Source organism: Lepidochelys kempii, chromosome 22, assembly GCF_965140265.1.
Source record: "Lepidochelys kempii isolate rLepKem1 chromosome 22, rLepKem1.hap2, whole genome shotgun sequence".
Taxonomy (NCBI): domain Eukaryota; kingdom Metazoa; phylum Chordata; order Testudines; family Cheloniidae; genus Lepidochelys; species Lepidochelys kempii.
Window position 1 is genome coordinate 19329703 of NC_133277.1, and position 26472 is coordinate 19356174.

General features: G+C 52.2%; 1 protein-coding gene across 26 annotated transcripts in view; it reads left to right on the forward strand.

Annotated features, from left to right (window-relative positions):
- Positions 1 to 26472, forward strand: part of PHLDB1 (pleckstrin homology like domain family B member 1) — a 123189-nt gene that overhangs the window by 67926 nt on the left and 28791 nt on the right. For 19 of the 26 annotated variants that reach the window (XR_012155891.1, XM_073320557.1, XM_073320556.1 and 16 more), the window contains 6 exons: positions 5102 to 6618; positions 15554 to 15850; positions 16454 to 16594; positions 17106 to 17243; positions 23290 to 23418; positions 26129 to 26284. Coding sequence is in view for 25 of the 26 variants with exons in the window: in XM_073320557.1 (XP_073176658.1) it covers positions 5102 to 6618; positions 15554 to 15850; positions 16454 to 16594; positions 17106 to 17243; positions 23290 to 23418; positions 26129 to 26284 (2378 nt within the window). In the remaining variant the exon portion in view is untranslated. The remainder of the gene's footprint in view (positions 1 to 5101; positions 6619 to 15553; positions 15851 to 16453; positions 16595 to 17105; positions 17244 to 23289; positions 23419 to 26128; positions 26285 to 26472) is intronic. The other 7 variants (XM_073320569.1, XM_073320583.1, XM_073320581.1 and 4 more) reach the window with 3 other exon arrangements.

The following is a 26472-nucleotide window of genomic DNA, read 5'->3' on the forward strand; positions in this document are numbered from 1 at the left end:
TACAGACTAACACGGCTGCTACTCTGAAACCAATTGTTATTATAATAACCAATTTACTCCTATGAAATAATTCCGCAGGCAGATGTGGTCAGGAATCTTGTATCTGCGGAAGAGCTGATTTAATGGAAATAAATTGAGCTTTGGTCTGCCTGGAACTGATGAGCAGATTAACCTGCCAATCAATCTCTTCTCTTACAGTAACTGGCCATGAGACCATGGCTTTGCCCATTAATTCAGCACTCACTGTGAGCCACTCGTGCCGGGAGTCTGTCTAGTCTTCCAGAAAGCCAGAAATAAGTGCCCCTGATTGGGTTATTGCTCTGGCAGTATTATTACTGCTTCTCCGTCCTTCCCCTTCATGATTCTTTTCATTTATTAAAGGGGAAAAAACCCAGCCACTCTCAATCCCGGCTGGGATCTAACCGTGTCTGACAAATGCTGCAGGCCAGAGCAGTCTGGTTTCAGCTTGACATTTATGTGGCTTCAAACAAGAGCAATACTTTCTCCAGGAAGCCAGTCAGCTGCCTTCTGCCAGCTCAGACAAGTAGTTGGGCATTGGCCATCCAGGGGGCCCAGCTAGCTCTGCAAGCAGAAATTGGCACCCCGCAGGTGAGTGCCGTCACCCCCCTCTGTAGAGCCTGGGATGATGTGGCACTACAAGGGGAAGGGATTAGCTCAAGGTCACACAGTAGGTGAGTGGCAGAGCCAGGAATAGAACCTAGGAGCACTTGAGTCAGGCATCCTGATCTAACCACTTGACCTTGTTGTCTCCACAGCTAGAATGACTCGAGTAGCTGTTATTGGCCCTGTAGAAGTCGGGTGGAGACAGGAAGGTTGGTCTGTCCATCATTTGGGTATCAGCAGGCAGTCGATGGCTTGTGTGTTTAGAGGGGATGCACCCTAGAAGCTTGTGACCTAGTTGGCTGTTTGTTTCCCTCTGCTGTGGTTGCTGGTTGCTGCTGGGAGCGTTAGAGTTGGAAAGGTGCCCTGAGGTTGTGGCTTAATTAATTGGTGTTTGCAAAGTGTTTGGAGATGCTCTGAGGAAGGGTATAGCAGCAAAGAGTGATGGTGCTGCTGCTGCTTTTGGAGGTGGCTCTGCCCTTGGAGGGAGCTGCCTCCAGACGTGGCTCACCCCAACCCCAGAAAAGTGTGTATGGGAAGGGGGAGCTGGTACTCAGGAGGTGCAGAGGCACTTGGCAGCTTTTGACCAGCTCACATGTGCAGTGTTTGCTCAAAAGGAGGGAAGACGTCTAAACTCACCTGCTAATGCGGGTCTATCCTGGGGATGAGCTTAAAGGGTTAATTGAGTGTATTGCTTCTCAGAGCCTGTGTAGCTGTGGGGAGCGCGGGTTCTATGAGGTCAACATTTGGGACCTTGAGATACTGTGCCATGGATAGTTCTTGCTTGGCGTACGGGGCCAGTTTAATGGGAGCCAGAAGCTTCAATCCACCTTGCAGTTTATTGAGCAAGGAGCTGATAACCACACACCTGTTTAGCAAAGGAATTGGCCATTTGCCACCTGCTGAGATCCCTAGGGTCCTGAGGCATTGGGGGCCAACACAACTTCAGCTTCAGGGGTTTTGGGGCGGGGTGTTAGTTCAGATCCAAGCGGCAGGAACTGTGGGGGAGCCGCTTTGCATTTATCCCCCATGTCCTGAGGCAAGTGAGTGTCCTGGTCTGGTTTATGGCTGACACATGGTCCCTCCCCCAGCTCAGCCTGCTTGTCCCTGTTTAGAGATGTGTTGTATAGTTCAAACTCTAGAGCCCGGGCAAACGTTATGGCAGCAGCTGGCTCCATGCTGGTTAGTTAAATTGTTTCTAAGGGACATTCAATCAAATAATATAATTATCTTCCCCTTCCCCCCCTTATTGTCCCTGAAACTCTTTAAATCCCCAAGACAAGCCCCCAGAGGCCCCATCCCCAAATCCCACCCAGGGAGCAGCTGCCCCTCCCTCCGGTCTGCCTGATTTCTGATTTTGCAGATCTTACATGTTCTTCCTTCCCCTGTCCCTGATTGCAGCTGGGGAAGGAAAGGGAGTGTTGACACTGGGCCTCAGAGAAGCAGGGGATAGTGACATTTTAGCTGGGAGAGTGAAACTGGAAGTGCTCTGCACCCTGGCTGCTGCTGTAGTGGGAGTGGGAGGCAGATGCTCAACCACATAACAGATCTAGAGTTGGCTCTCATTTGCTGCATCTCCCTCCCCTTCCTGCACTGCGGGTTCAGTTTTGTCTACAAGACTCCAGAGGAAAAGACAGGCAGCCCCAGGGACTGATTATTATGTGAACAGGGAAGACACAACAGCCAGTTCCATCTCTGTAGGAGGAGGTGAGGTATGTGCAGCTGCTCCCTGCCCACAGGCAGAGCCAGAAAGAGGATGCATTAGCATCACAGGGCTTTGCAGCCTGTGTGCTGGAAAGAGCTATCAAAAGTCACTTGCCTGGGCAATAGGGCTAGTGGGACCCCCGGATAGTTACTGGAATATAATCCCCACGCACCTGAGCTCCAAGGAGATGATCAGCATGGAAGATCACAACGCTTCATAAGGGCAGGGCTTAACCTGAACCCCAGGGGGAGTAGGGCAGGGTGGGGAGGACAGTTCAGCACAGGGCCAGCCCTGTGTGCTTGAGTTTCACAAATGAAAAGCTCCAGTAGAGGGTCCAGGACCGGTTACTAAAGCAGCTGTTCTGTACAAAGTAGCTCCAGGCAGGAGTTGAAAAAGACTCTTGTATCTGACTGAAGCTGCAGGAGGAATTTAAGGAAGTGGAATTTAGCTAGGTCAGTTGTTAATATTCCTTTTCTTCTGAGATGTGTCCTGGTCTCCTACTGGCCCCAGGTAGTCAGGGCCTCTGCTTGGGTCACATCCAGAAGATGGCACATGCACAGCCCCAGCCCACGCTGAGGCACTGGCTTGGAGAAGAGCACTCACAGGAGCATGGACATTGCCAGGCTGGCTCAGACTGTGTATCTTTCTAGTGCAGGGGTTCTCAAACTGAGGGTCAGGACCCCTCAGGGGGTTGTGAGGTTATTATGTGGGGGGTCGCTAGCTGTTAGCCTCCACCCCAAACCCCACTTTGCCTCCAGCATTTATAATGGTGTTAAATATATAAAAAAAAGTGTTTTTAATTTATAAGGGGGGTCGCACTTGGAAGCTTCCTATGTGAAAGGGGTCACCAGTACAAAAGTTAGAGACTCACTGTTCTAGTGCTTCCTCTCCTCTCCCCTCCCAAAGAGGCCAGTCCCAGCTGCCGCAGTGCATGCATCCCTCTAATGGCTAAGTATGGAATAGCCTGGCTATAGGAAAATGTCTTCTGAAACCTAGTCCTCATGCTTAGAAACTGAAGGGTTACTTTCCCTTATCCTGTCTAATGGAGCCGTGGGTGTTCCCCTTTGCATTGCTGGCACCACTTCCTACAATGCCTAGCATTCCAGCCAGCATGCATATGCAGCACACACCTGCAGCGTGGCTCCGGCCTCCTCCAGAATGCAAAGTGCTAGTGCCGAGCAATTAGAACTGCCAAGGGGTATCCTGTAATGTGGGAAGTGAGGAGAGGAGGAGGAGGATTGGGAGGTGGAAATCTCTTGTATGGGCACCTCCTACTGGCAGCTTCCTGCTGGAATGTTTCCTGTGGGAGAGGACAGTGATTTGACACTGGCTCCTGTCCCTTCCCTGTGGTGAGGTTGGCTGTGGTAGCAGTAAATAGCGGTTCCCTATCAATGGCTCCATGTCTAGTTGGCAGCCCGTATCAAGCGGAGTGCCCCAAGGGTTGGTCCTGGGGCCGGTTTTGTTCAATATCTTCATTAATGATCTGGAGGATGGCGTGGACTGAACCTTCGGCAAGTTTGCAGATGACCCTAAACTGGGAGGAGAGGTAGATACGATGGAGGGTAGGGATAGGATACAGAGGGACCTAGACAAATTAGAGGATTCGCCAAAAGAAATCTGATGAGGTTCAACAAAGACAAGTGCAGAGTCCTGCACTTAGGACAGAAGAATCCCATGCACCTCTACAGACTAGGGACCGAATGACTAGGCAGCAGTTCTGCAGAAACGGACCTAGGGGTTACAGTGGACGAGAAGCTGGATATGAGTCAACAGTGTGCCCTTGTTGCCAAGCAGGCTAACGGCATTTTGGGCTGTATAAGTAGGAGCACTGCCAGCAGATGGAGGGACGTGATCGTTCCCCTCTATTTGACATTGGTGAGGCCTCATCTGGAGTCCTGTGTCCAGGTTTGGGCTCCACACTACAAGAAGGATGTGGAAAAATTGGAACGCGTCCTTCGGAGGGCAACAAAAATGATCATGGGGCTGGAGCAAATGACTTATGAGGAGAGGCTGAGGGAACTGGGATTGTTTAGTTTGCAGAAGAGAAGAATGAGGCGGGATTTGATAGCTGCTTTCAACTACCCAAAAGGGGGTTCCAAAGAGGTTGGATCTAGACTGTTCTCCGTGGTAACAGATGACAGAACGAGGAGCAATGGTGTCAAGTTGCAGTGGGGGAGGTTTAGGTTGGATATTAGGAAACACTATTTCACTAGAAGGGTTGTGAAGCACTGGAATGGGTTACCTAGGGAGGTGATGGAATCTCCTTCCTTAGAGGTTTTTAAGGTCAGGCTTGACAAAGACCTGGCTGGGATGATTTAGTTGGGGACTGGTTCTGCTTTGAGCAGGGGGTTGGACTAGATGACCTCCTGAGGTCCCTTCCAACCCTGATATTCTATGATTCTGTTATATAGAGGAGAGGTAGGTAGGTCCAGAGACCGAGGCCAGACTGATCCACCAGGCTTTGGTGGCCATTGGTTCCTCCATCGCCAGCCTTTTGGAGAGCAGGCCCTGCGTTGTCGTCTTTCCCCTAGAGTCTCCAGAACTGACTTGCAGCTGGGGTTTTGTGGGACAGTGCTTGGGCCGTCCTGCCTTAGAAACGGGCCGTTTGCCTCATGTGGAGCAGGGGTTGAATGTTTGCTCCCTGGCATCTGTTGGTTCTGGCCTGTCTCTGCCCACATGGCCTGGTTGAGTGGAGGGGTTTGGCATGGGTTGGGCTGTGAGGTTAATGGTGCTGTCTCCTTGGCTAACATGTGCTCCTGTCTCTCCCTCTGGCAGAATCGGAGAGTCTAGTGAATGGCAACCACCAGCTGTCTCTGAATGATATCCATAAGGGGCAGGGAGTGAGGCCCCGGCCCAGCCACAGCTCCCTGGTCAGCTCCATCGAGAAGGACCTGCAAGACATCATGGACTCTTTGGTGATGGAGGACTCGAGCTCTTCCAGAAAAAAGCTCTCTGCCAATGTCCAGTCCCCTGTGTCCTCAGTGGTGAATGGTGGCAGGCACTACTTCTTGTCCCCACCCTTGAGCCCTGGGGCCATGTCTGTGGGCTCCAGCTATGACAACGCATCACCACCCTTCTCCCCGCTTTCATCCCCAGCCAGCAGTGGCAGCTACACTAGTCACTCTCCCAGTAGCCAGGAGCACGGACCGCCCATCCCCCCAGTGGTGCCAGTGCGATCTTCCAGCTACAACCATGCAATGCAGCCCCCACAGCAGCGGCCACTTCCACCTCCATGTGGGGGCTCCAGCCTGGACTTGAGGAACAGCACCATGGACACAAGTGAGACACAACTTGCAGAGAGTCCCAAGATGCAGAGGAGGGCAGTGCATGGCATTCCCCTGAGCCCCACGCCTGGCCAGAGAGCCCTGCACCCTGAAGGCCCTGGGCTTTCAGCCTTTTCCAGTACCCGGAGAGCTGTTGAGAGCGCACAGCTGGGCCATCCTAACCAGCACATGCCCCCGGTGTCTGTAAGCCTGAGCGACTATGTAACAGGGAGCCCCCAGGCTCAGCCTACCAGCAGCCCCCAGCTGGCACCCAAATTTCAGTCACCATCTGCTCAGAGGTTGAAAATGGTAGCTCTTCAAGAGCGCCCACCCAGCCCCTTTAGGGAGGGCAGGGAGCCCCCTGGCATTGACAGGCACCTGGCCTCCAGCCCCTCCCGGCAGGTGTTGGCAAGAGTCTTCCAGCCCCTGGAGGCTGCGGGTTTCATCCACATCAATCAGGACAGCCGCTCTCTGCAGCCCCCTGAGAGTCCCAGAATGAGCAGAAGGAGCGTGGAGAGCATGAGGGACTTGCCTCCCCTCAGCCCTTCCCTGTCTCGCCGGGCAGCACCGCTGCCCTCTGCCTTGTCTCCCCAAGCAAGGACCCCCCAAGAAAGTCCCTCTCAACAGACCAAGCTGGCCAAGGAGGTTCCTGAGAGCCCTCGCATCCGGCGCAAGGCAGCCAGGCCCCTGGAGAGGCATGAAGACTTCTCCTACTCCTCCTCCTTGACGGGAAAGAATTTGAGAACCAGGAGCCCCTCACCCATCTTCCAGTCAGAACTTACTTCCCAGCATAAGCCCAGCTTCGGCATCACCCTCAGCCCTGCATACAGCCTGGGGTCGCTGGTCATGCCCTCACCCCGTCAGAGCCCCCGGGCACAGAGGAAGCTGTCAGGAGATCTGCGGCTGTCTGTGAGTACGAGGGAGCGCAAAAACAGCATCACTGAGATCAGTGACAATGAGGATGACCTGCTAGAGTATCACCGACGCCAGCGCGAGGAGCGGCTGCGTGAGCAGGAGATGGAACGCCTGGTGAGAGGCATGGCATGCCATGGGGACAGGATGGGACGGGGCGTGGTGAGGGGTAGGGCATGGCACGGAAATGGAGCCTGGTAAGGAGTTGGAGATAGGGCATAGCTGGGGAAGCACTACAGATAGATGTGGAGTTCTAGGGCAAGGGGGAGCACTGGATGTTGAGGGAGAAGTGAGGTCTTCTTTAGTCCACGCTCGTTGATACTGTTGCCCATTCTGAAGAGCACAGGTAGCGCCACAGTGGGTAAAGCACTGGATGTTTAGGAATATCTGGTTTATCCAAGACCCTTGCAGCAGCTGGGAAGAGGCTCTTGATGTTGCTGGAACTGGTTGCTGTGATGCTGGCTAGGTTGCTTTGACTTAGACCAAGGTTGATCAGGTCTCAGGGCATCAGTTGGTCATTGAGAGGGTCAGAAAGGAGCCGCCATCCCACGTGGTACTGTTGGCCGGCTGCATGCTGGGCTGTTTTGCCTCCCCTCTGTGCACCATGGGAGGCAGGACACCAAACTACCTGGGTACGTGGCCTGAGCTGTGCTGGTCAATCCATTCCCTGTGGGATTTGATTCCTGGGTCCTTTCTGCCCTGCCCACTTCAGATTCACATGCTGTATACAAGTGGCTGCATCGTCCCACAGCTGGGGCAGCAGTGGTAGGAGCTGCCCCACTCATTAGTCTGCTGAGCAGCTGGGTGAGACTCTGCATGTGATCCTTGCCTGCTTCCCTCAGCACAGCATCCTCAGCTGAGGAGTTAATGTGCTGCATCTCTGACCTTCATTCCTCACAGCTGTAAGCTCAGATGCTATCATCTGCTGACTGTATCCTGGGCCCCTCCAGTTTCAGATCATGTCTGGCAAGTTCGCTGGAGCCCTGGGGGGCTGCTGTCGCCCTTGTTCCCTGTCAGAGCGGTGTTTGCTGAGAGTGAGACACTGGCTGCAGTGACCCCTTTTCCCTCCCCCTCTGTTCCAGCTGGCATGCTGCTTTATAGGAGCAATAGCACTGCAATTCTTGCTATAACGCCCATTACGCATCCGTGGCAGGGGGCATAATTAGTGGTCATAGTAAGGTACTTACTGGTGAGCCCCAGGCTTGTAGCTTGCTACAGAGCCTGGAAAGCTCTTGCCTTGTGTACATGACCTACAGGCCCCCTGACACCCTCAAATGCCTAGCAGGGATTTGTGAAGGGGAGGCAGGAAGCCAACCACAGTGCCCTCCACAGGCCCAGCCTATCCCTCAGATAGGGGAGAGAGCGGCTCTGCTGATGACCGAGGGGCTTGTGGCATTGGCTACTGGGTTGCTTTGGCCTTGCACAGTCTCCAGGATGCATAGGGTCTGGGATCCTCCTTGTTCTGGAGCAGTTGCCAAGCCCTCCCCTTAGTCTGACTCTGCCTTGTGCTTGCACACACTGCTGTGGGCCTGACCCTGCTGTGCCACATACTGGTACGCAGAGCACACGGCACTGGAAGGTGTATACATCATTGGAGAGCTCTCTAGTCTCTCCACTCACCTCACTGGCACTATACGTTCTTGCTGTCACAGTGACCTGGGATTTTTTATACCCTCGGTGATGTTTTGAGTTTAACTCTTTCGAAGCCCAGACCTGCACCCAGATACCAGGGAGCCAGGCAGTTGGAATAAGGGCTTGTGTATTCTTGCAAAGGGCTTTGGAATTTTACTGTTTTCAAACTGCTGTGCATTTTGCTGCAGTTACTAGCAGCTGCATACCAATAATGTGCATAGGCCTCTGAGTATCTGGACTCCTTGCTTATCTGGAGAGATTACCACAAGGAGCAGCACTTGAGCCTCCCTTCTGAATACAGATAACTGGATTATGCAGAAGCCAATATGCAATTAACCATCATAATAGGACAGGGAACCTAATGGATTCAAGTCAGGACAGTGCTGGCAGGTTATGTAGCTAAGTAATGTGCATTTATATGGGGTGAACTGTAAATCTGCAGAGCCTGTGGGTTGTATTATTGAGTCTCCATGTACAGGGTGGGGTGTGAGCCTACAGGGTATTGACTGGCAGAGTCTGGCCTGTGTGTATAAGACTTTGAGGCCTCTTCTCTAAATGTAGGCCCTCAAGATTTGACCGTATGCTCTCTGGGGGATGCCAGACTGGTACTCCAGCTTCCTGCCAAAGTAGTTAGCTGCCTGGGCCCTTTTAATTGAATTGCATGTATTGTGCAGATAATGTTCCAAGGGTCCTGGCAGATGGGAGGTCTTGCAGGCACTTAGGCCCCATATTTAGGCCATGGGATAGAGTTTTTATAGACTAGGCAGCTGCCTGGCTTGGGAGAAGGGTGGAGTTTGCCTAGTGCATCTGTCTCTTCCTTTGTCTGTGTGTCGCCAATAAAGGGGACCAGTCCAGGGTGATTCAAAGAGATTGTGTAGCAAAACCCCTCCCCTTGCTACCAGGTGGTGTGCTGGGGCAAGCCAGATGGTAGTTGCTGGGCAGAAGTCTCTGCACAGGTAATGGGATCAGGGAGGCACCTATTGACTGCACTGCTTACCTTAGGGGGTCACTGCTGCAGCCAGAGCCAAAACCACCGAAGATGGCTGTTGAGCTGTCCTTTGTGAGAGCTCATGGAGTGTCTGGTCTGTTTTCCCAGGAGGCTGTCCAGCACCCAGCCATGTGCTTGGGGACAGGGGAGCACAGCTCACCTCCCTGTCCATGGCCTCAGACTGCAAGGGTAGGATTTGACTAAGGCAAAGGGTTCCCAGAGGAGCGTAGGGTTTGCAGACAGGTCTGCCTTCAGAATTGGGACAAGTATATGAGGCAGAGGGCCTGGGTCTGGGGTCAAAGTGTTAGCTGTCCCTGACTAGCATGACTCTGACTGGGCTGCATGCTGTGCATGATCCAGGCTTGCTGTCTGGCTGCGCCCAAGGCTGGGGGATGGCCAGGGAGTAGTTCTACTCCTTAATGTCTGGCTCAGGCTGTTGTGCTTTGGCAAGTGGCAGTCAGTCCCTTTCCTAGGTGCTCCCAGAGCTATGGCGTGGAGTGTAAGAGAGTCTCTCCACACCCAACATGGAAGGAATAGGGTGGGTGTCAGCTTCCTGGGTTGGTGCAGGGTATCATCACCCTCTCTATCCTGTGCACTGCAGTGAGACCCCGATTTCCCCTCCCTTCCATGCTAGGGGCCCATTCCAGCCCTAAAAACTCACCCCTGAGAATGGTCCTTCCATCCCCCAGTACCTCATTATGCCAGCCCAGGAGAGGCTTACGCCACAGCTCAGCAGCCTACGGGTGCCCCTGCTTTGGGGATAGTGAACACTGCAGCACGGTGCCAGCTGGAGGTTTATAGCGCCCTTGTTAATGTGCTGTCTTGCTCTGTTCAGAGTTGACATTGGAGAGAGCCTGACTCTCCCGCCTGTTCTCTCTGGACCTGTGGGTTGATGGTCACTGTAGGGCTGGGGAGTACATAAACCCTCAGGCAGTGGCTGGAGGCATCAAGTTGTGGGAGGAGGCATAAGGGGTGAGACAGGCACCTCACAGACAGGATGGGAAGGTTGCTCCTGCATATCCCTGTCCCTTCTAGCAGGAGAGCGAGAGCCTATGGGCACTTTGTCTGCCCCAGCTATAGGGAGACACTTTCCACCCTGAGCAAGGCTGGATTGGGAGTCTGGGATTCCACAGACAGCTGGGCCGAGGGGGAAGAGGGCCAGGTGGGTGCTGGGAATTTGCTGTGGGACCAGTGTCAGAGGGATGCACCCCATTTTCTTAGACTATTCAGATTTAACCCACTCCACACATGGGGCCTGGCTTCCCAACCCAGCCCCTTCTGTGTCTCTTGGCTGAGCGGGAAGCTGATGTTGTGCCCTTGCCCCTGGCAGTCTGGTCCCCAGAATGAGAGGGAGATGGTTCTGAAAGCACCTACAGCTCTGTGAATCCACAGCAGCGGAACACAGGAATGTCTGGGGCAGTCCAGCTTGGTTGGGGCTCTGCCTGAGCCAAAGGCCAGGCTGTCCTTGGGCCTGGACATCCACCCCCAATATTATTAATCATCTTTGCTATAGTAATCCCTCAGGACTAAGCAAGAATGGGGGCTGCTGAGCTAGGTGTCAGAGCCTGGCAGGCTGCCCTTGCCCCCCCTTGTGAATCCTTCTGGTGGCCAGCGCAGTGCAAGGGGCCATGAGGTGCCTGGTGCGGGCTTCCCAGGGTAAGGCTATGGAGGGGGCAGCCAGGCACTAGGTTCCTGAGGTGACTATCCCCCTCTTTTATCCAGGGCCTTTCTGTCTGAGGCCATCCCTTCTGTTCACCCAACAGGGAGCTGACCTGGCCCACAGGTGGAGCCCACACTCACCCCTCTCTTGAATGTCCTTTGCCCCCTGCAGTGCTTGCCCCCTGGGTCTCCCAGCCTGTCTCAGCCTCTCCCAGCCCAGTCAGGTCAGGATCATCAACCGCCATTGCACGCATGGGGAGACGGAGGCACAGGGAGGGTGTATATCTTGCCAAAGGTCATGCAGCGTGTCAGTGGCACAGCTGGGAATAGAACCCAGGTGTCCTGATACAACTGGGTGTCCTGACTCTGTTCTGTGTTATAACCACAAGACCATAATTCTCCTCACCCAGGCTCAGAGGAGGATGGGGGATCCTTTCTCCCAGGCTGCATCTGGCTGGGGTGGGGGAGGGAGTCCTGTTTACTCAGAACTGACTCAGGTTGGAGCTGCAGTTTGCACTCAGACTGCCTGATTCACCGTCCAGAAATAGCGCTGTGTAGTGTGCGTGGAGAGCCATGCGGCTCTCCAGCCTGGGGCTGTAGCCTATGTAATTAGTCTATCTCTGACTCCCAGCTGGTCACGTGTCTCCCGCGGGGCAGCGGGTTGGCACCCTGCATGGGGTGGTGCTGAATCCAGGTGGGCGAGAGGGTGAAAGTGAATTGCTTCCCTGGAGGAACATCTGACGGACCATGAAAGTGGGGCTGGATCCCTCTGTGAGTATGTGGACCTGGGGGGAGGAAGTTATGTGGGGGTGGGGCTAGCAGAAGCAGCTGTGAGCTGGGTGCTGAATCCATCCCTTTGAGCCATGGGGAGCACTTCTTTTGTGGCTGCTGCAGTTCACCCCCTCAGTCTCTAGCCAGGGTCAGTGCAGGTTGGAAAGGCTGCTGCAAGGCTTTTTGTGCACCACTATCCCAGGCTTTCCTTTGTTTCCCTCCCTTTCATTGCCCCGTTTCCTTTGTTTCCCTTCCAGACCTTTGCCCCGTTCTCCTCCCTCGCTCTACCTGGGCTGGGAATGCACCTGGAGCGGAGTGGGTGCTTGCGCGGCTGTGCTATTTCAAAACTAAACTCACTCTGCTCTGTGGCCTGTGAGTCATTGTTCAACAGTGGCCCAGGACTGGAATAGCTGGGGGCTGCAGGTTTGTACTGAGGGCGCTGGCAGAGCTGTGGGACGGAGTCGGTCTTCATTGTCCCTCTGATGCTATGTGTGGTGCCTGCTGCTGTACAATCAGTCCCCGATTTTCATCCCTTTCCCAAAAGCTGTCAAGGCCCAGTGTCTGCCATCTGGGCTCTTCAGATTCTTCATCTCAACTTGCAGAGCTGTTTAATTGTTGGCAGCACTCTTTGTGGCATGTGACCCGAATCTCTGTGGGTCCATCAAGCCACTGGCTTCCCAGACCAGTTGAGATTGGCTGTGAGACTGAGCTGGTAAGGGTTGTGAGTTTGTATCTGCATGTGTGTGTGTGCACACAGCTATTCTTGCTTCCTTAGCAGTCTCCTGCCACTGATTCACAGGACAGCACTGGCATCTGCAAAGCTGGTGGTCACTCATGCGCCCAGGCAGGTGATGGGAGCAGCCTGTTGGGAAGGAGTAGAGGCTGAAAACTTTTTGGAATAAATTCCTGCGATTGGGATTGTCAGGCCTTGGGGAGTGGTAACAAGGGGTTGCAGGCACTTTTGGTTGGGTAGGGCTGCTTGGGAAAGCAACTCAAGGGGTAGCCTGGTCCCCTGCATACCAGACAAGTGCTGTGTGGCTGGTGGTTCCTTGCAGTGGGGATGGGTATCAGTTAGGGAGAGAACACGGATTAGTGGTTACAGCAGAGCACTTAGAACCTGGAGTTCTGGGATCATCTCCCAGATTTTCCTTGGACCTGGTGTGTGGCCATGTTAACCTGTATGAAACAAGTGGTTCAAACAAACCCTTCCTCGTCCCTCCCCTTCCTGTACACTGGAGTGAGTAATAGCACTGTACTCTGGCCCAGAGTCAGGAGTGTCAGTGAGCAACATCTGGCAGAGGGCATGGGCGGGGCCAGGAATGTGTTAGGACAGGTTGTGTTGTGTGCACACTGTGTAACTAATGAGTGACGGGGACCACTTGTTCACCCAGGTAAACCTGGGGAGCTCTGCAGGCTTTTAGATAGACACGTGTGTCCACTCACCTCCCAGGAGTGTGTTAATGAATGAGAACCAAGTCCCTTGGCACCAGGTGGGGATTCGTGGGGCCTTGGAGAGGCACAGTCCTGCCCCTCATGATCTACCAGGAGTTGAACACTTCACTATGATTAGGAAATGACTGGTCTTGGCACGTCTGTTTTGTCTCTGTGCTGCTTCTCCTTTGGGGGGAGGGGATTGCTTGCCTTTTGTAAACAGGGGGTCCCATCTGGGGTGTGATTTGCAGCAGTGTACTGGAGCTTGAGACGCTGTAGGTGACCTTGGACACTGATAGAGAGGTGGGGAAGGGGATGGGTCCATGCATTCTGCTCCCCAGGGTGACTAGCAATGTAGATAAATCCCTGCTGTGTGAGTATGACTTTTGTCCTAAGAACATCCCCTTAATAATACGGCACCAGCTTCTGCTTGGTTTCCTACCCCGGTGGGAAGCAAATGCTGCCAGACCCTGGGGGCTCAGATCATGGGAGGGAGAGTGCTGTGGAATCAGTGATTCTGGAGGGAGCTGGCAGAAGCAAACCCTTCCTCTGGTTGTTGCAGAAGCAGCTGCCCCAGAAGCATGTGGGATGCTGTGTCGGGGTTGATTTGCTGGTGGGATTTGAAGAGGATGAGACATTTGTTGGGGTTCCCTTGTTTTCCTTTTCCCTCCTCAAATGTCCTGGAGCAGCTGGATGGGCTCCACTGAAAGCAGTGTAGGCTGCTCCTATCTCTTTCAGTCCCCGCTCCAGGGATAGGCAGTCTGGCTCCACACCCATCCAGTGGAGAGGAGGACTCTAGGTGCTTCCCTCTGGGCTATGTGGAGCTGTGCTGCTGAGCTGTCTCAGTGGCCAAGGCATGAAGCTCAGATTGAGCTTCACAGCTCATCCAACATCTCCAGGTGCCCTTCTGGCCAGCAATGCCTTGATACAAATCCAAGTCCTGGGAGAAGCCCTGCTCTTGAAACAGCCCCTGGCACCAACAGGCAATTGTCTCAGGTCCCTGGTTCAACTGAAGAAGTGCTTTAGTCTTATTTTGGCTTTAAACCAAACTTAGTTCTGTTTAGCTTTAGTTGCTTAGGAATCAATTTAAGCTAAATGGCAGTCAGAGCATCCACACTGGCCTGCTCCAGTTCAACTAAATGAGTTTAACAAACAATTTAAGCTAACCCAGTACCACTTTCTCATGTATGTCCAGACTCTGCCCCATGCCCTTGCAGGAGCCTGGGGAGGTTTGTTCCAAGCCATTCCCTTATGCTGGGGCCCCTTGTCTCTGGTCCTGAGCATAGTCCGGGTGACTCCTCAAGCCAGCAGTTCAGCAGTCTGTGAATGCAGCACCGAGCTGCCTAAGCCCAGGGGGTTAGGGTGTCTTGGTGCACCCTGCCTGTTTGTCTGCAGCTGGGCACTCCCTTCTGTGTGGTCTAATGGTCTGAGCATCAGGCATGGAGAGGGAGCTCCTGGAGTTGCAGAGTCCACTGAGTTCCTCATCCTCCTAGGTACCAGCCTGCAGCTACACAACATACATCTACACTGGAGTAAGAGACCTGTGGCACAGCTGCAGCTGGGCCTGATCAGCTAATCTGGGCATGTGGGGCTTGGGCTAAACATTACTGTGCAGATGTTCAGGCTCAGGCGGGAGTCTGGCCCTGGAACTCTCCCACCTTGCAGAGTCCCAGAGCTCGGGCTCCAGCCTGAGCCTGGACATCTAGGCAGCAGTTTTATAGCCCTGCAGCCTGAGACCCGTGAGCCCAAGTTTAATTGCTGTGTACATGTACTCAGTGGGTCTTTCAGCCACGGTTTTTAAACCCAACCTCCTGTCTGCTCTCCATGGACATTACAGATCCCCTCAGCACAACTGGCAGCAAGAGAGGTTCATCCACACGCACCTGAGCCAGAATTTCTCCTCCCATCATTTGTGGGCTGGTTAATGTCATCTGCCCCAAAGGCGGCTGCAATTCAGTGGGACTGCACATGCATCCTGGAGGATCCCAGACTCCCTGGGTGAAGCCCTGTTAGCGAGATGCAGCTGGATGCCTCTGTGTTGAGGATCCCCTGAGAATGCATGGGAATACACTTTCCCCATGTTGGCCAGGCTAGAGATGGGGAGGCTTTGGAACGAGCTTCCCTTCCTTATCTGGCTCACTGCCATGTGATCCAGGCCCGGTTATGCATGCTAGAAATGACATGGCAGCAGGAGATGGGAGAGATGAATGTTCATGATGTCTGGGCACTTTACTGGGAGAGCTGTATTAAAGCTTGGTCCAAGCAGGTGTCTGTATCCCCTGTTTCTTCCCCCCAGGACTCAATCCCATCTGTCAGGCCCAAAAGAACAAGGCCAGTATGCGGGGGAGCAAGGGGTGGGGGATCAGTGTTTTAGTCCAACACAAGTGTCACTTCAGGGAGTTTGATGTCACAGGGTGATGCAGGGATGGAGTACAAGGGGGAAAGCCTAGGGCAGTGGGGCCTGGGTTCACATGCCTTCCAGTTCCTGCTTGCTTGGCCCCCCATATCTGTGTGAGGATCCATCCCACCAGGCAACCCACCCACCCCTTCCTCCCTGTAACCCTTGCCCAGGAGCGCCAGCGCCTGGAGACCATCCTGAACCTGTGTGCGGAATACACCAGAACTGATGGCATCACAGAGACAGGCAACTCGCACCAGCACTTCCCAAGTGACGGAGATGCCACCACCAACATCCTGACAGCCAGGAGGCACTCCAGGGGCTCTGCCAGCTTGGCTGCCTTGGGCCTTGGCAAGGCCATAGTGGAAACTGGAGAGGCCACAGGGCCCCAGCAGAGGGAGAGCCTGGAGAAATCAGATGAGGAGAATCTGAAGGAGGAAAGTAGCAGCACGGAGAGCACACACCACGAGGTGAGGGGAGACAGGGCCCAGTGCATGGAGAGCACCCACCATGAGGGATGGGGGGGTCAGGGCCTCCCCAGCATGGAGAGCACCCACCATGAGATGGGGGGTCCCCACATAGCGCAGAGCACACACCACAAGGTGCGTGTGGGCGGGGTCCACAGCACAAGAAAGCACCTGCCCTGAGGTGGGAGGGTGGAGGTTGTTGGTTCTTTTTTGGGGGGGGGATGTCCTGCAGGGGACCCTACTGCTGCTGGACTCAGATGTGCTTATGACCCGATCTGGGCATGGGCAGTGGTGGGTTTCTGGGTGTATCAACACAAAACCCCATGTATGAGACTGCAAGGTTGACTAGTGGTACAGCAGAATCCCATGGGGGCACTGGTAGCAGGCGCTGGGTGGAGGGGGCTGTGCATTGAGAGTCACACATTGTGCCTGATGCACCCCCATCTCTGCCCTACCTAGGAGGGCTGTCGCTGGTGGGCTGACGGGGATTGGGAGTGGCTGTGAGCTCTGGGGCAGGACCCTCTTTTTGCTGAAGTGTTGTGTGCACTCCCTACTCTGTGAATAGCAAATAAGCAGTCCCCCAGTGATGTTGCTGTTTCTCCCAAGCAGCACGAGGACTCAACGGGCTCCAAGACCAAGGAGGCTGCCCTGCTGGAGGAGGAGTGGGTGCGGGTGCTGGGCCATGTGGATGAGCTCAAGAGCCATGTCAAGGAGCTGGAGCAGCAGCTGCAGGAGTCGTCCCATGAGGTGGAGCGAAACCCTTTCTACTGCTCCTGGGGTGGGGGAAGAGTGCAGGACACTCACTGGGGGCCAAGGTGGAGCCCGGCTGGGCTCCATTCCCCTTAGACTGGGGAAGGCAGGGAAGGGAACCCGGACCAGAGCCTTAAATCTGACCCCTTCAAAGTTTTGTTTGTTTGGTGGGGGAGAGAAGAATGGAGGGTCAGAACTAACCCTGACAGGTTGGATCTGGCTCTGACTTGAGGCTTCATGGGGCCTGTCTCTAATTCCCATGTTTGATGGAGCCGAGATCTCATGGGGAGAGCATGTGAGGTCTGAGAACCATTGAACCTGAGCCATTAGCCTCAGCGCTGACCTCCATCTGGGCCTGACCCAAAACCAGTTGCCCTCCTTGGCTTATCTCTGCCAGCAGAGCCATGTCCCACCCAGGCGTTGCTGTGCCTCTGGGGGTCCTGCGATGAGGTTGGGAGATGAGGGCTGGCGGGGGCAGCACTGCTGTGACATGGCTGTGTCTGCCTAGGCGGAGATGGAGCGGGCACTGCTGCAAGGGGAGCAGGAGTCGGAAGTGATACAGCTGCAGCAGGAACAGAAGATCGTGCAGCAGCTGCAAGAGAAACTATGCGAGCTGGACTCCAGCATCCAGAAGGAGCGGGACAAGGTAAACCCCAGAGCTGAGAGTTCTCCTGTCTGTGCCTTGGAGCAATGGGTGCAGGGTGCACGCCCAGAGACCCCCCAAGGGGCTGCTGAATCCCAGGTCTCTTCCCTGCTGGAAAGTGTTGTTCCTGCGCACATACTTCTGGCTCCGATGCCAAAGAGACTGACCTATCTGGTCATCTGCTGATCTTGGGGGAGAATGGCATAGGTTCTGTGCACTGCACACACTGGCCATCCGTCCCCAAGAAAGCCTGTGTCATCTGCCTCTGGGCCCCCCTTCTCAAAGGATTTGCCATCACCTGGTGGGCATCTAAAGTGCCATTTCCATGAGGAGGGGGCTGCCCCAGGCATGTTCACCCCCAGATAGGAGGTGCTGGATTTATTGCAGCCAGCTTGAGAAAGCACTTCCTCTACTCAGAGCATTTCCCTTCTCTCTGCCATTGTCTGGTATCCTGGTGCGGACTGGCCACTGGCTTGGGAGCTTTGTCAGCCTGTTTGGGGTTGGAACTGTCCATTCTTGGGGCTCTGGTGGGGGAGGGCAGCTCCTTTTGGTGCTTGGGGTGCACTTTGGGAGTCACCTTTGCACTCATTGAACCTTTCCACAAGATGCCAATTTCTGGAGCTTTCTCTGTTGGCCTCAGCCTTCACCTGGGCAGCACATGGGTTACTTGTCAGTCATGCCCCCTTGCTTCCTACACTGGCCTTGGTGTATAAGGTTTTGCAGTGAGTTTGTCAGTTCTCTATATGTCCCACCAATCGACAGCTCCAGGTGCTTGTGTGCAAGTGGTGATGACAGCTGCAGTGCTTAGCTTGCTGGAGACTCTCGTGTCACTCCATTTAAAGCATCATTCAGCTTTGACCATGATGCCACCAAGAGGTCATTAATTTCCCAGCTTGTTGCCTGAGACGTGGTTCCCAGAATGCTGGAGAGGAGGGGGACAAGAGCCAGAATGCACCTTCCAAAGACCATTATCTCAGCCTCCCTTCCAGTTCTGGGGTCTTGCTTGCTGTATGCTTCTTAACAGGGGAAACAACACCTCCACACCCATGCAGAAACGCGCACAACTCCAGAAAGACATCTGAATGCAGCTTCCTCTGTGGTACCCATTGCAACCTTCCAACACTCAACCCTGAATGTCCCCTGCAATAACCTCTGCAGGACAAACTGTACCCCCATTCCCATCAGAAACTGCACCAAAACCGCCCTTCCTGCTGATGATTTCTGCCCTTCACAGCAACAGAACCCTCTGCTGGTGCCCCCTCAGAACTGCATATCCACACAGGGACCTATCTCAAGGAGTCTTGTTGGAGACGATCCATTCCCATGCAGGAAGGTAACTGACTGCACTGGAGTGCAGTCCCAGGCTTGCCCGGAATGCATCACTCTGTGGAGCAAGGATCAGTGGGAGCTGAGCACATTCCCAACAGTGAGATCAACTTTCACTCTCGTCCAGCTCTCTTAGAACCTTTGCCCTTGTCCCTCCAGGGATTCCATACTGTCCCACACAGTGAATGGATGTTTTTGCGGTCCTTGCCCTCTCCATGGCAACCCAGTGGGGTGTAGCCATGCTGGCACCAAGGCTAGAAATGCACGAGGTCCTGATTCATTTCATTGGTGACTATTTCTGAGGCTGGACGAGGTGAAGCCTGTGAGTGGCAGGATGCAGGCAGCCCCTCCTGCACAGATGCAATGTGCTGGGATTGTTTTTTTTTTTAAATTTTACAGCCCTTTTGCAAACCATGCCTAGTGAAACAACCATCTCCATATGGAGTCAGGAGAGGGACTAAAAGAAACCACACTCCCAAAGTCTCTGCCATCTTAACCCTTCGCTTTCCTAATCAGTCAGCACTAACTCTCTCTAACGGCGCCCACTCCGAAATGTGTCTCTAATCCCTCATGCCTCTGCATGCTATGGGGCCCCCATAACCTCTAGCACTTGTGCACACTCCAAACACCTGGGCCTAACTTGGGCAGCTGTTCTTTAGCAGTGCTGGTTCCTTGAGACACGTACTCTGAGCTGCCCTGGGACAGGAACTGGTGCTTCTGGACTAGCACCTAAATCCACCTGTTAGTATAAATTCAGATCTCCATTAACCCTGTGGGAGCATGTGAGAGAGAGAGACATGGATCACTGTTTGTAATGTTCCTGGTTTTTAAATTTCCTTCCCAACATTTAACCACATGGTGCAGACAGAGGAGGGGGTGCAGGGGGCATATTAGGGACAGTCAGAGTAACCGCAGCTGGACATGTGCCTCTGGGAATATTGTTTGCTTTACACAAAATATGATGAAAAATCAAAGCTAATAGACTTTGATATTTGACTTGGGTTGAGAATTCAAGCTTTCTTACATGATCTTTATTCACCCTGGTCTGAGTGAGCAGCATGAAAATCAATTTGGCTGCTCCTCTGACCAATTAGACCCTCTCTGTGACAGCTATGTGACTGCTTACCAATTGTTAGTGGCATAACATCCCTGGATCCAGGTTAATTTGGGGACACAGTTGCCCATTCTAGCCTTGCTGTAACCAGCTCCTATGACCCACTTCTGATTGTAGTGTAGATGGGTTCCTGGTGTATCTAGTAGCCTACCCTGTGGGGCACTGACATGCACAGAGAGAGTGGATTCTCATGTTGATAGGGTCTCGTGCTCTGACTCTTTTGGTTACAGTGGAGTGTTTCCTGGCCTCTTGCTAGGAGTTGGCAGAGGGAGAGGGGGATTGGGTTAGCTCCTCGGAAGATGTTACTCCTACGTTTTTTTGCATTGTGATTCTGATGGTTTAACCACCACCCCAAGGTGAAGGAAATATCCTGTGTGGCATTCTGGCTTTGCAGGTATTCTTGGGTTCTTTCATGGGACTAACTGGGGTGATGCTAGCTTCAGCATGGAGAGCTAGTTGGAGGCTGAGCACCTTGGGGAGCAGGGATGGATTTGCTGCCAAGAGGCTTGTTGGTAGCCACAAGGTATAGAGATGAAGGGCAGGACATAGTTCCATTCCGTCAGACCTGGTGTAAATTTGGGGTGACAGTGATGTAAAACCTGTGTGAGTGAGGGGAGAGTCAGGCCTGGAACTCTCTAGGTCACCACCTCCCTCCCCTCTGGCTACTGCAGGAGCATTCATTATGGTCTGTCTGTTCTGTGGAGATGCCCCTGTGCCCTGCACCCGGTATGCCCCACTTCATACTGGGAGCTGCATATGTAATGTTTCCTGGGAGCTCCTTAATTCTAAGGAGGATTTTGCCTGTGGCTTTGATGTGGTGACTTTTCTTGCAATGGGGGGTGAGTCTGCCCCAGCTTGCAGTGCAGAGCAATGAGGCATCTCTGATTAAAGCGAGCCTCCTGGCTTTCACACTGAAGTGCAGTAGACACCTTGAGTGCATGAGACACCTTGAGTGCATGGGGGTTTCTTGCCAGTCTGGAGACGTGACTCACTCCGCAGCACTTTGTCAAGTTAAACAAACCATCTGGCATGAGGATGCTGGCATGCTTGCGGATTGCTAAAAGGCAGCAGACTACTGCAGGGATGAGGAGGTGGCAGGGTACTTGATGCAGCTCTGCCCAGGAATTCTGTTGTCACTGAAAAGCAACTGACTTTAGTGGATGTAACTAGCTGAGCTTGTATGGCAAATTCTATTCTGTTAGAAATGAATTGTGTGATCTCATCCATGCGCATGTGTAGATAGGTATTATAGTGTTGTCTGAAATGCTGGGTGGTCATGAACCTTACTCACATCAGTCTAGTAGTGCAGGACATCTGGCGATGTTTGGCACTGGAAATTTGGACCCCAAAAGCATAACATTAGTGGTTAAAGATTTCCTAGAAAACTGCAGGAGTTTGTTTGGATGAGTCCAAATCCTCCATTTAGCAGCCTCTGAGTGTGATGGGGAGAGCATGAATCTCTTGTTTTGGAGACAGCCTACAGCCTTCCAAGGCCTGTGCCCATGTTACTGTATGGAGGGGTGGCACTCAAGTTATAAGGTGCTGATACTCTGAGGGATTGCTTTCTGGTGCTTAGAGTATGGGTCAGGGAGTCTGGACTGCTGAGTTCTATTCATGGCTCAACCACTGACTTCCTTTGTGTTCTGAAACAAGTCACTTTACTTGTTAGTGCCTCAGCTTACCTAGCCATAAAGTGGGTTTCATAACACTTCCCCTCACTAAAGTGTTGGTAGGGGTAATCAGCTTCTGTTTCTGACTCTTCAGATAAGAGATTCCTAGAAGCCACAGAACATTGTGCCATATGTAAGTAGATGTTGTAAATGCTTGTGGTCACAGGTTCATACTTCTTTTAAAAAACAATTGCCCAGGTAGCCAGCACTCAGTGCTGAAAACCAGAAAAAATAAATTCTAGAGCTGAGCCCAAACTAGTCCCCAGATCTTTCATTCATAGATTTTAAGACCAGAAAGGACCATTAAATCATCTAGTCTGACCTCCTATATAATACAAGCCTGATAATTTTATCCAGTTACTGCTGTACTGAGCCCAATACTCATATGATATAATATACTGCAATAATCTGAACATCCCAAACTTCTCAGCAGTTTAGATCCAAACTTGGGTCCAAACTTAATGGTTCAAACCATTTGTAACATATTCCGTACTGCCCTGCTGGTGCCACCCTGTAAATAAAGACACTTGTGCCTTGTCCAAGCCAATTACTGCCACTGTTGTTATCTCATTCAGTCGCAAACTTCTCAGCGACTCCCAGGGGATTTGAAAACAACGCAGGGATTGGAGGGAATATGCCTATTTCCTCTTTCTAATTTGCACTAACTGGTCTCATCATTCTGGGTTGGTATGAGAGAGAGTCTCACGTTAGAGGGTTTTGATGCAGATTTACCCCAAATTAGGGGTAATCCAGTCTGGGGTTTCTCCCATTCAGTTAGTTACTTATTCCTGTAGGTGGAGGTAAAATGGGCAGGATGGGAGGAAGGATTGTCATGGGGCTATTGCTAGGGAAAGGGAGTCGAGAGTGTCCTGGTTCTCCAAATGTCTCACTGTGTTACATTAAGCAAATCACTTGCTGTCTGTCTGCCTCAGTTTCCCCACCTGTAAAATAAGTATAAAATCCCCTGGACGTCTTGAGACCAAAGTGTTGCTTTCTTTGGTTGCAATGCATTGCTTTGTTAATCCAGGGTTCCTGGACACATGAACAGTGGGTTTTATCATAAATTTTTATGCTGGCAGAACCCCCAAAAGAACCCTAGGAACTGCAGGGGGCTCAGCTCCTCTGAAAATGCAGCATGTTGATGCAGGACTGAAGCCAACTACATATTTTAACTGGGTCGGAGAGTGGGGTGGTGAACCTATTTCTTTCTCTCTTTAGACTAGGAACAAGTGTTTTCTTTATATCCTCTCCATCACTAACTCACTTAAATAAAACCTGAAATGTTCCTGAGGACCCAGGGAGTTAACCTGTATTAACTGAGCAGAGATTGGATCTTAGTCTCTTGTTTTTCATGTTGTCCATAAGGAAACCAGAACGCCAGGATATCCCTGTCTATGGAACAGGACGTTTGACTGGTAGTGTAGTCTCCGCATTTGACCTGCTTTACAATTATTTGATGGTGTCCTGGATTTGAAATATCTGTTATAAAATGATGTTCCTGAGACTTACTTAAAATAAAATGTAGGGCCTACGAAAATGCCTCTGATGACCGATTGTGCAGAACACCTAATTGACAACGCCATTCCCAGTGCTGTGCTAACATCATCCCTGATGATTGAAGGCGTGTTAACATTAATCTGCTCGAGACCTAGAGGTGGCCTGGTATGTGCTTTCTGTAAAGCCTTTGTCTTGAGACATGAGACTGAGGTCCAGTCCTGAGCAATAACTGTTCTAATCCAATCCAGCCCTGGATGCCAACTGCTTTTGCTTTTTAAGTCTTTTTGAAAATGCCTCTTTGACATGCCCCTCCCCTGTGCCCCTTCTCTCTCTGGCTTGAGCCACTGTCTAATTCTCCAGCTTCTGCATGGCGCGGATTTGAGAAGTGTGTTTTCTCTCTTTTGTTTTTTTGTTTTGTTTTGTTGTTTTTTCCCTGATTCAGGAAAGGGCAAAGGTTGATGCTGAAAGGAAGGAGCTAGAGAAACTCCAGGCGCTTTACAATGAGTCGAAGAGCCAGCTTGATAACTGCCCTGAGTCAATGCGGGAGCAGTTACAGGACCAGATGAGAAGGGTCAGTGTTTAACCCCCACCCTCCTGGATCACTGCCCACTCCCCCTCACCTCCATGCCCACAGTTCCAGCCTGAGCCAGCACTCCACTGGTGCCATGTGCCAAACTGAATGCAGTACACCAAGGGCTGGAGGAGGCTGGCATCCAGGTGCCATGGTATTGGTAAGTTTACCACCCAGGATGTAGCCTGGCTGGTGCACCAGCAGATTGCAGAGCGACTCTCCGCTGCTGTTGATACTGTAAGCAGCTCCAGTTCCACATGTCCCTGTCTCCGAATGCCATAACACCTCATTGCAGCCTCTCCTCTTGGCAGCAAGTGAGGAGGGGGCAGGTTTCTTTCCCTAGTGCTCTCCTCCTTTTCCATCGGCCGCTTCTCTGGTCACTGCTACTGTTCTCTAGGGGGTGCTAATGTAGCAAGTGCTGCAAGCTCCCTTCCTGCCCCCCCCCCTTGTATTAGTGCCTGGAGGGGGAATTCTGAGCACTGGAGCAATGTAGTACAAATCCCCCTGTCCCCAGATGTGAATTCAGTCCCACTCTCCCCCCACCCACCAACAGAAACGAGCAATTTGGCTGCTTGGCCAGCTCTGATTTTGACTACAGACTCCCGTCAAGCATGGAAAATGGGCAACCCTGCAACACTTGTCTCCTTGAGCTAAATCCTCCACCTAGGTGCTGCTCCTAAGCACCTGCCTCTGCCAGGGACAACTCCTGTGTGGCTGGAGGCCAAGAGATGTAAGGTGGGGTTTCTGTTCAGGCAGTTTTTGTAGAGGAGTCTGCACCAGGGTGCAAAGGAATGAATGTCTAATTCAGAGACCCCAGGCCTGATTACTTAGATTGGACCTGCCAAGTGAAACTCTTGCGCTCTGCCCCTTGAACTGCAGTGCAGCAAGGATACTCGGCATTGGTAGAGATGGAAGAGGCCTATTGAAAATGCAGGTGCAGCCAGCCTCTGGGTGCTGTACTGATACTGGACACAACTTTAGCCTTAATCCAGCTTCTGTGAAACGAGAGGCCGGCAAGCCTCAAGGGACTAAACTCTATATCAGTTTTCTGCTGTTTCCTGTGGACATGTATGTATACAATCCAGGCCAGATAATGTCAATATCGCAGTGCTGCAGCATTTTTTCCCATTAGCTGGGATTTTCCAGGAGCGTCTGGGAATGGAATATCATCCTTTTATTATGTCCAACTCTTTTAGTGCAATAAATTAAAGCATTTTTCCTGGTCCCCGCAGGAGTCACAGCTAATCCCAGCCTGAAAACCTATGTCCAGTTTAAAATGGAACTCAACAGATGTCTAATGCATTGAGTGACATGTAGAGATATGTAGAGCAGGAAAACAGTGTCTCCCCATTGACACTGAACAAGCACGTTTCTACTAAATAGATGCTAAACGGTTTGCATGGAAAAATTCTTCACTGAAATAGTCAGGCTGAAAAATATGTATTTTAAATAAAATGCAAAAATCCCAAGCAAGCTAAAACCTAACCCTAACTTCTGCAGCTTGTTACTAACCGACAGAGTGACTGGAATGTAAAGCATTTAAAACATCAGATGCACTGTTCCCGCAAGGCAGTGTTTGCCTCTTGCTTCCTACACAGCAAAGCTAGCCTGGTCAGTTTCTTTTTTGCGTTCCTATGCTCCAGCTCCTGTTGGATTTGCAAGAGTTGCAGAGGGATGTTTACATGCAAACAAAATCTTGTTTAATTAATACAAAATACATTAATAACTAAATAAAAATACATGACTAAAGGCTCTTGCTGTTAGTGTAGAATTTACAAACCCTGAATTTTATCCACACTTGCCCAAGAGATGCCATCAATATTTAAAACTAAATAAAACAAATGTTTTTTACACCAAGCTCAGTCCTGCACTGTCCAGGAGGTGATCTAGCTCAAACCCTGGGAGTCTCATCCATCTCTGGGCTATGTGGTCACATTCCTGGAGCACACTAACATGTTGGCTTGGCCATACTAATTATATTGGCGAAAGACCTTCATGTGACCCCAGCTCGACAGCCCCACTAACCTAAGCCCACAGAGTGCCCAGCTGGCATCTTTCATAGAAGTAACTTTTAAGGAAAAAAAAAAGAAGTAAGGGAACAAATCTGCTGTTTGAATCTCTGCTGCCAAGGATTGGTGGGCTGTGCAGAGCCCCCGCCAAGACTGCTTTGCCCTGACCCTCTTTCTAGCAGATCACAAGTCCCCATTGTCCTATGGTGCACATCATCCCCTACCCCAAGCTATTATCTCTTTTTCTCTGCTGTAGTTGGCAGGGAACTCTCTGGGCTGGACCTCTCTCTGCTGATCTGTGAGCATCACATAGGTTTGCAGCACTGTGGGAGGATGGGTCAGGCCAGTGAGACTGGTGGGGAGAGTGCATTTCTTGTCTAGAGTTAGTGCGTGTGGAGCAGGAGACCTTGCCTGGGTAGGTCCCTCGGCTGGGCATGCTTGCAGGTCCCTGTTGAGCAGGAGGTCCATGTCTCACACAGTCAGAGCCACCAGCTATGCACTGCCCCGTGCCTCCCAATAAGCAACAGGGACGTGTAGAGCTTCCCCCCTGCTGCAGCAAATGGAGCTTTGCCCCTTGCTTTCTCAGTGACCTGCTCTCCTGTCAGAGCAGTCCCTGCCTGGTACATCTGTGTGCCATGGGGGCAGAGGGGAGGCATCTCTGTTTCAGAGGGAGCTGAGCAACCATGTTTGTGTGTTTGAAGGAGGCAGAGGCCCTGGAGACGGAAACCAAGCTGTTTGAGGACTTGGAGTTCCAGCAGCTGGAAAAGGAGAGTCGCCTGGAGGAGGAGCGTGAGACCGTGAGCCAGCAGCTCCTGCAGAGCAAGGCTGAGTGCCACCGCAGTATCGCCAAGAGGAAGGTGGGGAGAGGATCCTGGACCCCTGGGCAAAGATTGTGGAGCCTGGGCTCTCCCTTGTCCCAGAAGTGTCCACTGCAGTGAGGGGGAAACTGACTCCTCTGTAATCCCCTCCTAGCCCACCTTAGCCTAGGACTCCCCAGCCCAGCTTTGCTCTGGTCTAATCTCCTCTCCTAGCCCCTTCCTGTAAT